Source organism: Neolamprologus brichardi, chromosome 23 (genome assembly GCF_056152115.1).
Source record: "Neolamprologus brichardi isolate AB-2024 chromosome 23, ASM5615211v1, whole genome shotgun sequence".
Taxonomy (NCBI): domain Eukaryota; kingdom Metazoa; phylum Chordata; class Actinopteri; order Cichliformes; family Cichlidae; genus Neolamprologus; species Neolamprologus brichardi.
Window position 1 is genome coordinate 41414243 of NC_142125.1, and position 17052 is coordinate 41431294.

Consider the following 17052-nt stretch of genomic DNA (forward strand, 5'->3'; position numbering starts at 1 on the left):
GGTGGTAAGTTTGGGCTTTCAAAGCTGTTGCCAACAAGAAAGATGCAGCATTTCCTCTGGTGGACAAACTTTACAATGTCAACACTGACTATGATTGAAAGGCATTTCTCCTCTTTCTACTTTAAAAACGTTCATTTATCTGACGTTGTAACTGCTGATACCGATATCATTAAATACAACAGCCAATATATCAGTCTGACTCTAATTTATAACTTTTTTGGAGCTAAGGTTCAGTTGAGACTGAGCCACTTGGTGGGCAGGAAAGGTGATGAGAAAGCCGAGGGATGCATTTATCAAACGGGCCATAGCAGCATTATCTCAAACTCAAACTGTGAAACTATCCTCCTGTACGTCTGCAGCAAAAATATAAAATGTAGATGTAACTCTTAAAAAATCTCTGTACTGATATGGGTTGATATTGTTGATTTTAAGCATTTAAATAGCTGATATTCTTGTAACCAAATTTGCAGATATGAACAGTCGAGTGTTCAGTTTTAGTTGCTTCTAGTTACACTGTGCTAAATGACCAGATATACAGATGTTTGCTCAGCTGCAGCTGCAGCTCACAGCGTGATCACACAGAGCTCTTTGATTCTTATTTATTTTTTTGTACATTTCTTAGCAGGAGGCCACTTATTAACTGGACTGTTTGTACAGCTGGTGTGATGATCCTCCGGTGTGACGAATGTTTAGCCTGAGAATCTGCACATTTATGCTTCTCTAAAAGTACAAAATAAATTATGAAATAAATAAATTATGAAATAAATTATGTTGAAAAGTACACACTGAATCCCCCTTTTTCAAGTGATTATAACATAGTGGATTGTTACTGTAATATGAGTAAACAGGCCCAGATTCACCTTTTTTGTTACCTTTATACTAAATTCATTGTGATGTTGATGTTTAAAGGAAAGACTGATGTTGTAAAAACACCTGGGAACAGATCATGGTCTCAGTAAATCTGCTTTAAGGAGTAAAACATGATCTGGAGCCTCAAGTGATGTTTCTTGGCCTGCTCGCAAAGAAAAATCCTTCTGGAACTATGTATTCATGTGTCATAGTTTTCACGTTTCTTTTACAGTTACTTTATGTGACACATTTGTGGTTAATTGGGTAGTTTTCATAGTCTTCGTGTGCTTTTCTTATCTGGTTCATTTATTGTGTGTATGGACACGACTTACAGTTTACACTGTACAGCACCGTGCTTCAGATGTGCTGTATTAGTAAAATATGGAGATCGAAGGCACCCTGACTTCGATCATTTGGTGAAAATCTTCTCTCAAAAAAGTTTGTGGATTTATTTATTTATTTTTATTTATTGATGTCCGGATCATGATTCCTCATAAATGAAGTGGTTTCCACATGTAACCGACTGCTGTTTTCCATTAAATAAAAGCTTCATCAGAAGCTACAAGATGAATTATGTTCCTGTATTAATGAGACCATGTACATTATTCTCTTGCATTTTTAACAAGGCATACCAGGATGCCTTGTTAAAAATGCAACATGCATTCTTTTATTCTACAAAGAAACTAGCAAACCGCTGTCCTCGGTCAGACTGCACTGATTTGCTGCCCTCAAGTGATGCTTTTTTTTAGCAACACAAATTTTGAATTATTACCTTTACCAATAAACTCAGTGATTACTCTGTTTGTGTGTCTTTAAGTACAATTACAACAAAAGCTTATGGATAGCTTTGCGTGAGCAGCAGTGGGAGATGGAGACATTTGCAAATTTCACAAATAATCATCAAAGACAAAAAATAGAATCATCGTTACCTTGTTACTATGAAGAAAATATAAAGTGATCTACATCCACGAGTCCTTTTGGATCCAGTGATTGCATCGTATAGAGGAAATAATCAGTATTGTGTACAGACTGTTTTTGTTAAAGTGAAAACTGGTGAAAAAAAAAGGTTTTTGCAGGTTTTTATTAAACATAGCTCATAAAGACACATATTTACATTATTTGCATCCTCACACACTGCAGCTTATACTTGACTTCCAGTTAGTTTGTGCCTGACAAAAGTCTGATGCTACAGCTACAGTACATCCTCCGCACACACAGTAGGTTTGAATTGTTACAAACAGAATTAAAGTTCAGTGAAACACAGAAGATGAGCTCAATAAGATCCACGGTCAAAGAAGAATTAATAGAAATAATAAGACATGTAAATAGAAAACCTGCAACTTCATCCAGGCTTCAATTTTCTTAGTAGCGCACACACATGCATGAACTGTACAAAGCACTGACTGTTGTTTGACCCTGCGGCCCAAACCAAACAATGGCGTTCCTTTCCCCTCCTCACCACACCTGGCTCGAATCACAGATCATCCCCCAGCGTTCCTCTTTAACGTGGTTGATGTGTCATTTGGTGTCAGGTATGCAGCCAATCACAGGAAATGGCACTTTGCTGAGTTTCCTACTATTGTTTAAATCTTTACCTCTTTGGAAACTCCTGGAACAAACCTCACGAAGATGTGAGATCTGCTTCAAGCCTGAAAACCTTTATGACTCCTGTTATATCTCATGTATGTATTATTGTAGGGTCTACTTTACAATATAATGCCCCTTAAGGTGACTGTTGTTGTGATTTGCTGTATAAACAAAGTTAAATTGAATTTAAGGTTAAGCTTTTTGGGGCAAGTTAAGTTTTTACATCTAACTACATCTATAGTGTTTTAAACAGTAAAAGTTTATCTTCACTGCAACGATGCAGTGTAGAAGATGACCAAAGCTGATTCTTGATCAATATCTGATTATGGTTTCTGTTCAGTTCTTTGCATCAAAAACAATCAGAAAATAGCTTTAACTTCTTACAGCAGTCAAGGTCACATGACTTGTTTGCTTAGGTTTCTGCACAGATACAAAACTGTTTAAGTGCATTTGTGTTGTTTGGATCCCACTGCTACTCAACTTCCACGTCTGCACTTCCGGATTTTCTGAATCTAATTTTAGAAATCTTGCAGGTCATCTCAGTTCCCACCTGGCTGGTCCTCATGTGATAATTGTCTCCTCTTGCAGAGCAACAGCAATTTTCTGTAACCTGTACATTATTTTATGAGATATAAATAGTTTAACAGCGGTAAAGTATTTATATGATAAAAAATGATTTTTTTTTACTGTACAATCAAATTTACTTCTACTCTGAAAAGTTTTTAAAAAAACAGAGCTAGAAATGTCCTTGTTAACATTTGCTCTCAGATTTACTGCTGTCAGTGGACAGAAGCTAAACTAGTTTGAAAGCGTCTCACCTTGAGCCTTTTTATGCTTTTGACGAGCAGAGGCGCCGTTATCCCCACAAGCTTCTCCTGTCGTTTCAATGACAGCTTTTTAACACCATGAAAAAACTGAGGAAAAAAAATGTAAGAATCCCAATGTGGCTGAAACGTACTCCGGTGGAAAAACTTCCATAAAGAATGGCGAGATTAACAGAAAACACCGCACAGTACTGTGGACATTTTGAGACCCCTTCAGATGCTGTAAAAGATGACAGCAGCAGTAAGTGGTTTTTCAGAGTTGATGACGTGCAGCATCAAGGAGTTTGAAAGGAATGTACAGTTTCCACATCATTGTTGATGCTGCCCCAATCCATTTGTCAATCATGCTCCACTCGCCCCGTATTCGTGAAAAAGACCCCAAAATACTTGAACTGAACCATCTGGGGTAGTGACTTGTCCTGGACCCGGACTGGGTACGTCAACCATGAGAATCATGGTCTTGGCCTTGGATGTCCTTTCATTCCCGCTGCTTCACATTGGCGAACAGTGCACTGCTTCAGTGCAAGCAGGAGCCCACCACTCGATGAAGCCAACAGAAACACTGCAAAAAGCAAAGATAAAATCCTAAGGCCACCAAAGTGGAGACCATCCACCACCGGGACACGCCTGTTCTGTACAAAAAAACCCAACCAAACTGTACAGAATAGGCCTTTTCCGATTATTGCCTTCTCAAAGTCCACAAAACACAAGTAGACTGCTTGTGCAAACTGCCATGCACTCTAAAATATCCTTGCGGGGATAAAGAGCTGATCCAGTGTTGAAAACAGCATTGTTGCTCCTGTGTCCAAGATTCGGATGGGCTCTCCTCTCTGGCATAGACGTTCCTGAAGACGCTGATGAGTGCGATCCCCTTATAGTTCTAGTACCCTCTGCTCCCCCTTCTTAAACCAGGAAACGCCAATCCAGTCTGCAAGTTAAGGGACACCGCCCCGGAGCTCCTCACAACGTTGCACAGATACGTCAACTAGCACACCCAACATTCAGAGCCTTAAGGAACAACTATCCACCCCAGGGACTGTCCACCATCTTGTTCTGGGATTACCGCCACAAGAAGAACAAGTCACTGGTTCCATTATGTCCCAAACATCCAGAACTGGGTCGACCCAAAACAATCACTCACTGAACTCAGTTTTCTTCTTTTTGTCTGTAGGAATGATTAGTAAAAAAACTAAATGTATAAATGATTTGCATAAACAGGTTGTGCTTAGAACAATTTTTGGAGACATTCCTAACCATTGGAAGATGGAGGCATCTGCGCATTTCACAAATGAACATCAAAGACAAAAAACTCCCTGAATCACAATCACGTTGATGCTGTGAAGAAAATATAAACTAACCCAGATCCACATCACCTTTTGGATTCAGAGATTCATTTCTTGCATGGTATAGAGCAGGGGTCGGCAACCCACGGTTCCGGAGCCGCATGCGGCTCTTTCGTCTTTATTTTGCAGCTCCGGGTGGGAAAATAAATTATAAGTATTTAGCATAAGTGTATTTTATTTGTGTTTAGTTCTTTTTTAACTTGTAGTTCTAAATTGGAAGATTATTGTGATATTGAAATATAAAAATAAAATTATATTTTATTATTTTTTCATCGCTCAAATAAGCGTCACACTCGTGGAAGCCGGTGTACCCGCCGAAACGTCGTGCATTTATCGAGACTTTCAGCCCCAGGTAGGCCAATTCTGGATCTTTGGATCCACATTATGTCAGCAGCTGTTCTCCACCGTGAACTATGTTAAAAACAAACACCGCTCACGCCTCACAGACGACAGCTTACAGTCCTGTAAAGATGAAAGTGACTTCGTACAGCCCCGATCTGCAGACGCTGTGCGCAGAGGTTCAGGAGCAGAAGTCCCGTTGTAAACATATCACGGCAGACCCGACGATGTTTGCATGAACACGCTTTTCAGCATCTCTTTATTGACCACTTTTCACACACGGTTGCTGTACGCACACAGCCGGCTGTAGCTTTGCAGCTCACAGCCCGACACACACCAACACAACAGCACAGACGTTAAGGCGGCGAGGCGTGATTGCGGGTGCAGCTCAGGTGCGTCCGCCTCCCCTGCAGCGGCGCTGCAGACCACGCCCCGCCACACACATTAACCAGGTAAAATACATATTTAGGCAGAATTTTGCAAATATCTATTTTTCATCTTTCAGCAGCATAGAGCTTTTTTTCAATTATTTTTTAAAAGTCAGGTCAAGGCTCCAAAAGCACAAAGGAGATATAAGGGTGGCGGCTCACAGCAGTTTTTGTTTGCTGGATCATTTTAGTTCAGCTGGGTGTCTTTCCTTTGGTTATATTTCTTTAAGAGTTCAAATGTGTTCATTACATAAATAACATGTAATTTTCTCTGTAGCACTTCATGGATTTCATCAGCAGCACACCTTAGTTGCTCTGTGGATTCTTTTAAAAAGCAGTTAAAAACGTTTCTGTTCAAACAAGCCTTTTGTTGATCTACGTATTTTATATTCTTTACATTATTTACATTTGATCCTTTACATTGTGTATAATGTCTATTGATTGTATTGTTTATTTTAATATTTGTGTACAGCGCTTTGTGACTGCCTGTCTGTGAAAAGCGCTTAATAAATAAACTTTACTTACTTACTTTAGTTGTTCACACAAAGCATAAAGGTAAAAACAATATATACAGTGTTATCTTCATTTTACATGTCAGAAAGTATTTGCGGCTCCCAGTGTTTTCTTTTGCGTGGAAACTGGGTCCAAATGGCTCTTTGGGTGTAAAAGGTTGCTGACCCCTGGTATAGAGGAAATGATCAGAAGTGTACAGTCTGCTTTTGTGAAAGTAAAAACCGATAAAAAGAGTGATGCATACACGTAAACACTGCAACCTGCATTTTTGTAGGTTTTATTAAACATAGTTCATAAAAACAACACATATATATTTACATTATTTGCGTCCTCAGACACTGAACCACAATAAATACAAATCCAAGGGAATAAAAACAAATATTAGTTCTTGTTGTATGAAGCGATGTGGAAACTTTAGTGTATCTGGAGATTGTTAAAGACCGATGGCAGCAGCACTGCAGCTCATACCTGACTTTCAGTTCTACTACTGCTACTTGTGCCTGACAAAAGTCTGACGCTACAGCTACAGAACATCCTCTGCACACACAGTAGGCTGGAGTGAGACAAAAATAATTCACTGTAACAGAGAAGACGAGTCAAATAAGATCCATGTTCGAAGATGAATTAATAGAAATAATAAGACACGTAAATAAAAACCTGCAACTTTGTCCAAGCTTCAATTTCCCCAGAAGCGCACACACATGCATGAACTGTACAAAGCATTGACTGTTGTTTGACCCTGTGGCCCAAACCAAACAATGGCGTCCCTTTTGCCCCCAGAAGCTGCCCGTTTAACATCCCCCCCTCCACACTGTGAGGCTGCACCACACCTGGCTCTTATTATAAATCACCCCCCAGCGTTCCTCTTTAACGGGGTCGACGTGCCATTCGGTGTCAGGTATGCAGTCAATCACAGGAAATAGCACTTTGCTGAGTTTCCTGCTATTGTTTAAATTTTTTTTTTGCCTCTATGGAAAATGTTGGAGATCTGCTTTAAGCTCGACTCCTGTCACATCTCATTCAAGTTACCTTTTTACATCTAACTACATCTGTAGTGTTTTTAATAGTAAAAGCTAGTCATTAAAATACTTCAGCAGCTTTAAGCAGGACAAAAAACAAAACAACAACAAAAACAATACTTTCCTGTGAGATTAAACATCAGATTAAAGCGAACATGAAACACTACATTTATAAAGGCTGGTTTACACTGTGGAGCTCTGCTCTAAACTGTCATCCTGAACTCAGATTTCCCACCTGAAAAGTCAGATCAGCCCCACCAACTGGGACTTAACAATCCAAGATGGCGGAAGTGAATGTAAACAGCAGTAAAAATGTAAAACTGCCACTGCTGTGATTTCACAGATGAATCTTATAATCATACTCACAGCACTGAACAGGGTGCAATGGTTGCATCCTGCTAAGAATCAAAATGAACCCTATTTCTCCGGTTTTCCCAAATTTCCTACTGGAATGCAATATTGCTGTACTGACTTCATTCCTTAATCCCAACATCCAACTTCTGAGGTAACTGGAAAACGGCTTTAGTATATGTGAACTAAGCAGTGACAGAACTGTTTTACAACAATAGTTACAAATATAACTATTTTTCTTACCCATGCACATTTGGAAATCCTAACATCCATCAGCATGTCCACAGAGGAAGAAATCTCCATGTCACGCTCTCCTTCACTTATATTAGGGTTTTGATTGAAGTAATGCACTGACATCATCATCTCACTCCAAAGAGTGCAGCAACTTTCCCTCTGATGTTCCTGTTCTACACATCACTCTGTTCCCCCTGCAGGATCTCAGGATTCCTGATCTGTGCTTCGATAAGAAACTCAGTTGTGTTTCAGATGGGCATGTAGTAACTTATGCTGTAAACTGGTTGGGTGTGTTTGAGGAAAGCAAGACTGTTTTACTGCATATAATAACGCTGATCACATCCTCTGAACATCTGCTCTGCCAGCTGATCGTGTGCCGTGTGTCTACATCCAACCAAAGGAGGAAAAATCAAAGACAAAGGGGGCAGTGTCAGACTTAAGCTTCTCGTCCTTGTCCACCTGACTCCAACAAGCTCTGCTCATTTATAAAGTGCTCTAAAAACCCTAACAATACGGCTAACAGGTGGATTCCCATATTTCAGTGCAGCTAGCCAATAATGAACGACCACTTAGTGCTGAAGAGACAGAGAGTGAAAGGGGACGATGTATCCTTGGTACTTTAACATAAAACTGACTGCAGTTGTCACTAGTTAGCAACATAAACTAGTGTAAGTCTATTAGCACCAACCAACCAACCACATAACATCACTTTCCATACTGGCACAAGATGGCACTAAAAACTTTAGACACATATTATTATTGAATCCAGCTTCATAGCATTTTTTTAAGAGTAGGAGTCAATGCTGTAAATCAGCCTTTATACATGTAGCACTTCCTGTCCGCTTTAAATGTGTTCACAGTAACAATGCAGGGTACACGAAGAACAAAGCGGAGTCGTGAACACAAATGTGTTCTTCTTCTGATGGAAATGACTTCAAAATATTACATGATTCATTCATTTCAAGTCTCTAGACAAATTAAAACAAGTAAAACTCGTTTTATTGTTGTGTGGTTTGGAGCCTCCCCCCGGTGAACGTCCATTGTACGTCTGCACTTCTTGACATTCTTAAACATTTTCAGTTTCTGTTTGGATCTTTCAGATCGTCTGACCTGTCCTTACTTGATGTTTAGCCGTTTGTCATTGGCGTCTCCTCTGACAGATTTCAAAAAGAAGACAAAGAAGAAAAACGTTACACACAGCTGTTAAAAACCTGAAGGCCTTATAAATTATGGCTGATTCAGGTGCCCCGCAACTCTCAGCTCTGTATCATGTGACTAAACCATACATTTGTAAGAGGAGGACGATAAGATGAAAAGTGGCTCACATGGAGCAGAAGAGGAAGTGAGAAAGGAAATGAACTGAGGGACGGTATATGATGAATAAGTATTTTTAAAGCTGTGAGTCAGTCGAAGCAACTTTCACAGAGTCCAAGATCAAACCACAGAGCTGGAGCTTAACACGTCCTTTATAAACTCGATACCCAGTAGGGGGGTGGGGGGAAAAAATCGATACTGTGTAGCATGGTGATATTTTGTTTGCTAATAATGTATGGATACAGGGACAGCAGAAATCGATATTTTGTTACAAAAAAGGTTTTTGTGCTCTGACTTCAGAGCATGTTGATCCTTTTTCTGAGCAAGAATCCTGACATTCCTTCACTGTCCAAATGTGTTTAACTTGTTTATGGCAGCAATAAACATGACAGTTTACTTATTTTAATTTAAGACATGTTTTATTTTAATGAAGTTTAAAACTTTTTTATTTAATGTAAAATTATATTTAGTTTTAATTTACTTTCAAATTCTTCAGTTGCTGAAGGGGCTGCATAGTTTTCATAAACTGCATAGTTCAGAATAGCTATAATTGTACCAGATGGTTGATTCAGTTAAGTTGGACTAGACTGTAATACAAACCGTTCAGTTTGTCAACAATCAAACTGAGATGAGAGAAAGACTGAGTGTGAGACTTTGATATTAGATAAAATAAATGTTGATAAAGTTTACCTTTATGTACAGAATCTGAATATCGCAAAATATTTTTAAAAATTGCAATAATATCGTATCGTGGGATGTATGGTGATTCCCACCTGTAATACCCAGAGTGATTTACTGCTGTTTAAGTAGTTTGAGACAGTTTTACCTTCAGTTTTTTCATCGTTTCGTTGTTGAGCAGTGGTGCCGTTAGCCGCAGGAGCTCCTGTTATTTTAATGACAGAAATACACACATCAGCTTTAATCCCACACAAAGCCCCATTGAACATAAAAATAAATACAATTTTGGGCTGAAACTTACTCTGATGTTCATCACTCCTCCAGAAATCTGAAGTGGATGAAAAACCCCCAAAAAACAAAACATAAAGAACAATGAGATTAACAAGAAACAGCACACAGAAGAACCACAGGTATGTCTGAGTTCTACTTTCTAATAGACAGTGATTTTAAAAAAAGGACTATAATTGACTTGTTACTGACCTCCTTCCCACGGCATGGACTCTGCAGAGAATTACAGCAAAGAACAGTTAAAGACACCAGTTTTTGTTTGATTGTTCGTAGTCATCACTGAGCTGCCAACACTTTGATATTTATATCATAAAAAAGGACAATATTTTCTTTATGATGCTATTATTATTTCATTGCCTGATCAGAGAATCTGATTTTGAACTAAAAATGCATCCACGTTCACTAAAACGCTGCAGCATTTCTTGAAGCCAGTCAGTTCTGTTAAAGCTTCAGCTACGATGGTTTCAACATCAGAGCTGAAACTGAAGAGAAACGCTCCTTCAGTCACGTTCTGAGATCATTTATATACAACACAAACTGTCTGCACGTCTCTCCGTGTTGTTCTTGTTACGCTCCAGTCTAAAGATGAATCACATGTGATGTATTCTTAAACTGACCGAAAATATCAGATAGTATTGACGACTAATTCACCATTTTAAAATAGAGAGTAACTGACAAAGCAAATCATACAAATAAAATTCAGCAAATTAAAACTAAATGTTTACTTTTCAGCTTCAGATTTGTTTAGGAAGCACTTTGTTTTAGACTTCTTACCTTTTTCAAAAAACCACATTCCTGGAAGAAATCAAAAGAAAATGACAACATTAGATTAGCGATCCACCATTATCAATCAGACATGAAACTCAAATACAACCTCAAAGAGACTTAAATGAAAAACCCTTATTCTGAAAGATCTGGGACAAACCCTACACTCACTAGCGACTTCGTTTGTTACTCGCTAATATCGGGTTGAATCCCCTTTTGCCAAATGCACTAATTAATCAATCACCAGCAAATGTGAGCCCCTCTTTAAAATCAGAGGTTTTGACGGTGTGTCAGTCTGGAGCATTCAGGTGTCTTCCACCTGAACAAATTCACTCCAGTCAGACGTGAAATTCCAAAAAACCCAAGAACTACATCTCAGACTCTACTGGTCTCAATTAGCAGGATGAATGTTGAAATTCATGACAGTACAATTAGCAAAACACTGAACACGTGTGTTGTTTGTAGGGCTGCCACAAACAATTATTTTGATAGTCGACTAGTCACCGATTATTTTTGCGATTAGTCGACTAATCAGATCATCATCCATTGGACGTAAAACGTACAGATTATTGCACCAGCAGCATCTGCTCTTATATAACTATCACAATCAGCTGTCTGCTTGACGTTTATTCAGCTGTGTAAAAACTTTAACTTTAATCTCAGCCAAACCGATTTACTCAGGAACAAATAAAATACTAAAAAAAGCCAAACAATAACATTTTTAAGTTATCTAAGTGACTTATATATCATGTTTAACCCAAGTAGCGAAAGACGGTGGTGGGTTTGAAAATGATTTGCCGGGAGTCCGGTGTTCTCACGGCTCTAGTGAGCATAGCCCCCGGCTAGCTATCGAGCTAGTGGGTAACAGACGTCTCCGAAAACGTCGGAGCGCTTTTGAAAATATGCGGTGTCTTGATAAACTGAGCAGATATTTGAGGTTTACACAGCTACATTCTCGCCTGAAAATATGTTAAACGTTTATTTTGTGACCCAGAAAGAATAATAAGAGTAATATTAAAACTAACTAGCTGCCGCCATTGTTGGAAACTGAGCTGGGCTGCGCTATGAATTCTGGGACACAGCTTCTTCTTCTTCGGGGTTTAACGGCAGCTGGCATCCTTGTACATGCAGTGCTGCCATCTTCTGTTTCAGTCCGTTATTACACTCTTAAATCCTACTACTTATTCCTACGTCTTTTGGGATCTTACAAATCTTTAAAGACGCCTCGACTATTAAATCAGTCGTCGATGATTTTGATAGTCGACTAATCGTGGCAGCCCTAGTTGTTTGTATGAAAGTGTCTTCATTCTAAATGAACATGGCAGCATGGATTAGGTTTGTAAAACTGCATCTGAATAAACCACAAGATATCAGAAAAATATACTTTGGACTGAAGTGGACATGTTCGGCCATTAAGCACCACATTTGGTGAAAACTAAGCAAAGCAGATCAGCACACAAACCTCAACTGTCATCACAATAGTGGAAGAGTGATGGTTTGAGTTGGTTTTGCAGCCACATGATCTGGGTACCTTGTGGTTATTGAGTCGACAATGAACTCCTCTGTATACCAAAGTATTCTAGAGTCAAATGTGAGGCCATCTGTTGCCTTCAAAACTGTCTGGAAATTTTAATGGCACAAATTCAACAAGTTGCTGGAAACATTCACGCATAATTTGGTTGTGAGAGGTTATTTGACTTGCTGTTATCTTCAGCTGGAAGCAGTCTGAGCACTGACAACAATGAGACATTTAGACCCACAGAGCTCTGAAAACTTGAAAATCCAAGTAGATTACCAGCTTGTGAAATACTCATCTGGCACCAATAACCACATCAAAGTCACTTTAGTCACCTTTCTTTCTCATTCAGCAGCCACCTTTGCCATATGTATATATATGAGCAGCTGAGGAGGTGAACATGTGTATATGCTTTGTTTAAGTTCGATGCGTTTAAATCAATTACTACAGAGCATCTTTCCTAACATGTTGCATTAGCTTGTCTTTTAACAGCAAGTTGTAAGCATTAGCAAGCTGAGGAGACTGTTGTAGTTTTGAATTACATTGAGGTTCATTTCATGGTCAAGGTCATTTTTTAAAATGTTCTGCTGGCATCTGAGTAGGGATGGGTACCGGTATCCGGTGCCATTATGGCATAAATGGTAGTAACCAGACCGAAAAGCAGCACACATTTCGGTGCTTTATTTCTGTGCTTTTTTCCCCCCTGAGATGTCATACACTTCAGATTCTAGCCAATCATTTTACCTTTGCGAGGATAGTAGGCGGGCCCAGGTACGTACGTTCTTTTAGAGCAGAGCTACAGATTAAAAACGCCCAAGGTGAAGCGGTCAAAGTCTGGCTGTACTTGACAGCAAAAGATGCAAACTCAGCAGCTGCAACAAGTGCTTTAAGCTGATACTGTGATACTGTCAAAGGAGGTAACACCTCAAATCAAATGAAACACCTGGCGACGCATAGCGTTTTTTAAAAGTTGAGAAATGCGCCGTATTTGATAGCTTGCTGCGAGACCTCACAGCGAGCACATCTACTGCTGGTGTGGTGCCTGTTATCGACCCGGAGTTAGCAACATCCCCAAAAACCCGAAGAGGAGAGTCCTGGCCCCTAGCCCTGCCAGTGTAGCAGAAATGATGATGATGATGATGCAGCAGCAGCCGTTCTTCTCTGCGTGAGTAGCTTAATGTTGTTCGTGTGTAATTTACGTTGAGTAGGCTAACCACGTTATTACATTAATGCATGTAAGGTGAACTAGCAAACACCGTCATAGCTACATGCGGCTGTCTTCTTGTTTGATGGCAGATACTCCCTTCACCCTGGCCAAAAAGGCTAAAATGACCAAAGAAAAAGTGGAAAACAGTTAAACATGAGAGGTTTTTGGACAAAGTTTGTTTTTTCCATTGTTTAAGCTGCTTCCAGCCAAGAGTGATACCATATATGCCCCATAGCTGCAGAAAAGGCTAACATTGTTATCTTTTTACAAAAAAAACAGCTGAACATGAGAGGTTTTTGGACCAATTTTGTGTTCTCCATTCTTTAAGCATCGTTTCAAAAGTACCGGTTTGGTACCGGTATCGGATAAAACCTAAACGATACCCATCCCTACATCTGAGCCTATGAGTTTGGGGGACAGGGGATCACAATACTGAATATCAACATGCTGATGAAAGACGGTATTTATTTTGTCACCTGTTTTCCATTTATGAAAGGCAACCAGCAGTGTGACGACAACCAGCAGCACGATGAGCACTGTAAGTCCCGTGTAAATGTTTGGACCTCCTCCTCCAGATGCTGTAAAATAATGACAGCAGCAGTAAGTGGCTTTTCAAAGTTGATGACCTGGAGCATTAATAAGTTTGAAAGGAGTGTTTTACAGAAATAACTCACGAGGTATCAAAGAGAATGAGTCTGAAGAGATGGTGATCGGTTCACTTCTCTCCTGGCTGATTGGGTTTTTTATCTCACAGCTCAACTCATAACTGATTGAACTGTTCACCTGGAACAGCAGTGAAATTGTTAATATAATTGAAACCACAGAGAAGAAGTCTTCACACCTTCTAAAGTCTACTTAAAATACCTTATGAACAGTATATTGTTTCCCAGATGAAACATGCATCCCAGTATGATCTGACATCCACGTGTAGCTGACTGGAGCGGCTCTGGCTGTGTTTCCTTCACAGATCAACTCACATTTGCTCTCATCACAGGATTTGTTAACACTGGGTACAGGGACGGGAGCTGTTGTTAGAAAAGGAAACAGGAAAATTCATCATGTGATTCACTTTCATTAGTTTTGATGTAACATACTAAACACTTTCAGTTTTACTTGATAAGCTGAACACAGTTTGATTTATCCACTTACAGAGGACGACGAGGCTAACTGGAGTGAGTCGCCTGTTGTTGATCTCGGGTGTGTAGCTGTTGCTGTCATTATGTAACAGACCGCTGATCGTCATCACACCAGTGGAAGTGTCCAGGTGGCCACGATCTTCAAACACATATGATACTGTTACCTTTAACTCATCACTGATAATCAAAGATGGGACGACTGCACCACTAACACAGCTTACCGTGAAACTGACGATAGCCTGTTGCATTCGTTTCACCTGTCTCCCACTCCATGGCTTTGTTAGAACCTTCTTTCCATGAGATTTGTGTGACGGGGCCAGACACAGAGTTGGCAGGTGGTTTTAGGACAGCTTCTCCTCCCACTTTTCCATAGACTGTATCTGCCCAGATAAATGATCAGATTAAATACTTTAAAGTTTCTATTAGTGACTGGTCACATATTCAATAATGAAGATCAAACTGTTCTTTAGGGAAAAGTGACTAATTCTTTAAAGTAGTGTGAAAGTTTCATTCTGAATAAAGCTAAACTGCACACATACACGTTTCTATAAAACTGCTGTGGCATTTCAAACATGCATCGTGCTGCTGTCTGTGTCATTGTATGCTAACTGACTTATTTATCACCTGTTGTTTGACACATGCTGTTACAGCTGTAGCTTCCAGTTCACCTCCTCTATTCTGGAGTCTATAAGGACTCAGTCCTGGTGTGCTAGCTTTTGTTGACTGTAAGAAACTGGCTGAAAACACTATGTGAACGCCGGTTTGCACTGGGTGGGGTCACAAACAGGGAAAATCACTAAACTACGATTCGGCTTTCATAAAAACACCCACCCACTCCGCAAAAACACAATTTTCACTATGTGCTACAAAACGAGCTGCTTCAAGGATCCTTCAAGAGGACAGCAGACTTACCCGCATGTACTGAAGGAGACACGGCAGCTAGGAGGACACACAAACAGCCGAGCCACACGATTAGCGTCTCTGAAGGCCACATCTTCGTCACTTAAACGGTCGTAAACAACGAAAACTCCAGGCTGGAAGTACCGAGAAACATGCCAGATAAACTCAAAGTCAAAAACCAAACGCACAGTAGTTCAGACGAGCTAGCATAAACAGTTAAGCTAGCATAAACACCGAACAGCACAGGGCGGAAAAAAACGATGAAAGTGAAAGCAGGGTGGCAGTCCCCGCCGCAACCCGGACATGCCTCTGTAACTAACACCCACAACGTGGTTATATTGATGGATAATCACCATAAAGCGTTTGATATCAATAAAACCAACTTTAAACGAGGTTAAGCAAAGTTAAAGTACTTTTTAGAAAGTAAATGGAAGTTAAAAAAAAAAAACAAAAACGTAATTTTTCTCCCCCTGGCGACAATAATGTGTTACTGCAACCTAAGAAAAAGCTCCACTCAATCTTATTTACGTCTTCAGAAATATGCATCCTGTGGTTATGAGATAAAAACTCATATTGCAGCACACTTACTAGTGACCAACATTTCTCATACCCATGTGTGGACACTCCAGTCAAATCTGATAAAGAGGAGTAATGCTTCCCTTTGCTGTACTACAGGTATTTTTTTTAATCTCAGGTCTTATTAAATTCAGAAAAGTGCTTTATTTAAATTACAGCATTCACTTTATTTACTTTGACTGTTGATTGTACAATATAAATGCTCTTTTGTGTCCCAGTAACCACTGAAATTAAAGTTAAAATAACTGCCCAAATAAATGCCAAAAGACATTTCATTTCATATAAGTAAAGAAGAATTAACAGTGAACTGAAAGACAAAAAGTAAATCTTAAAAATGCTGTCAAAAGTCAAATGAAAATATAACCAAGTAGATTGCACTCAAAAGAGTTTTTAAATAGTTTTTTCTTACAATGTTTTAGGTTCTAGTGGTTATCACAAACACAATGAAATCCCTCTGTGGTTCCTACCTGTTTTAATGAATCCTGGTGATAAAGAAAGGAGCTTTTCAAAAGGATGAAACTGAAACAGACTACACACATTTCCTGAAAGAGGGGACACTATAGTAATTATTTTAATCCTTTTGAAATATAACAGAGGGACTAGGGTGAAAATCAATATTTAACCACATTTCAGTGGTTGAGCTGTCAGTTTGTCCATTATTAGCAGTGTAGACTTGTCATACACACTGACTGGGAGCCCCTGTCAGAGAAAAGTGAAGGTATCACAAAGCTTCCTGCAGTATTTCCATCTGATCCTTAACCTCCTAAGACCCGAACTCTTCCATGACATGTATTTTTAATTTGTCTTTGATATTTGGGCTGATTGGGACCTCATGAATGTAAAAACAAAGAATCACCAGATTTTTTTTTTTTACCCGATTTTTGTTTCTAAGAAAAATAAGAGCCACATATTAAGACATTCATTTTAAATTTTGATAAAACAGAAGCAGTATAATGTCCTCGCAAGGGGATATCAGGCACTTGTGGAGCTAAATTTAATATTTTGGTCTAGACAACCCAAAATGTGATGTATTTTAATAAATTAAAATACTTTAAACAAAATACAATTACATTATTATTATTATTATTATTATTATTATTAATAATAATAATAATCGATTCGATCTACGTCGAATCGATACGCGCTGTTGATGACGCTAGACGTAGATCGAATGCTGATTGGTTG

At 39.2% G+C, this 17052-nt stretch overlaps 1 protein-coding gene across 1 annotated transcript; it reads right to left on the reverse strand.

The window, feature by feature from the left end:
* Positions 1-6151: 6151 nt before the first annotated feature.
* Positions 6152-15708, reverse strand: LOC102782999 (lymphocyte function-associated antigen 3-like). Its single transcript, XM_087836509.1, has 11 exons — positions 15304-15708; positions 14613-14771; positions 14405-14530; positions 14120-14280; positions 13930-14038; positions 13732-13833; positions 10542-10562; positions 9960-9980; positions 9781-9807; positions 9628-9684; positions 6152-8640 (listed from the first exon to the last, which is right to left on the reverse strand). The coding sequence occupies exons 1-11, from the start codon at positions 15383-15385 to the stop codon at positions 8615-8617; spliced, it is 891 nt and encodes a 296-aa protein (XP_087692635.1). The 5' UTR covers positions 15386-15708; the 3' UTR covers positions 6152-8614.
* Between the last annotated feature and the right edge of the window lie 1344 nt (positions 15709-17052).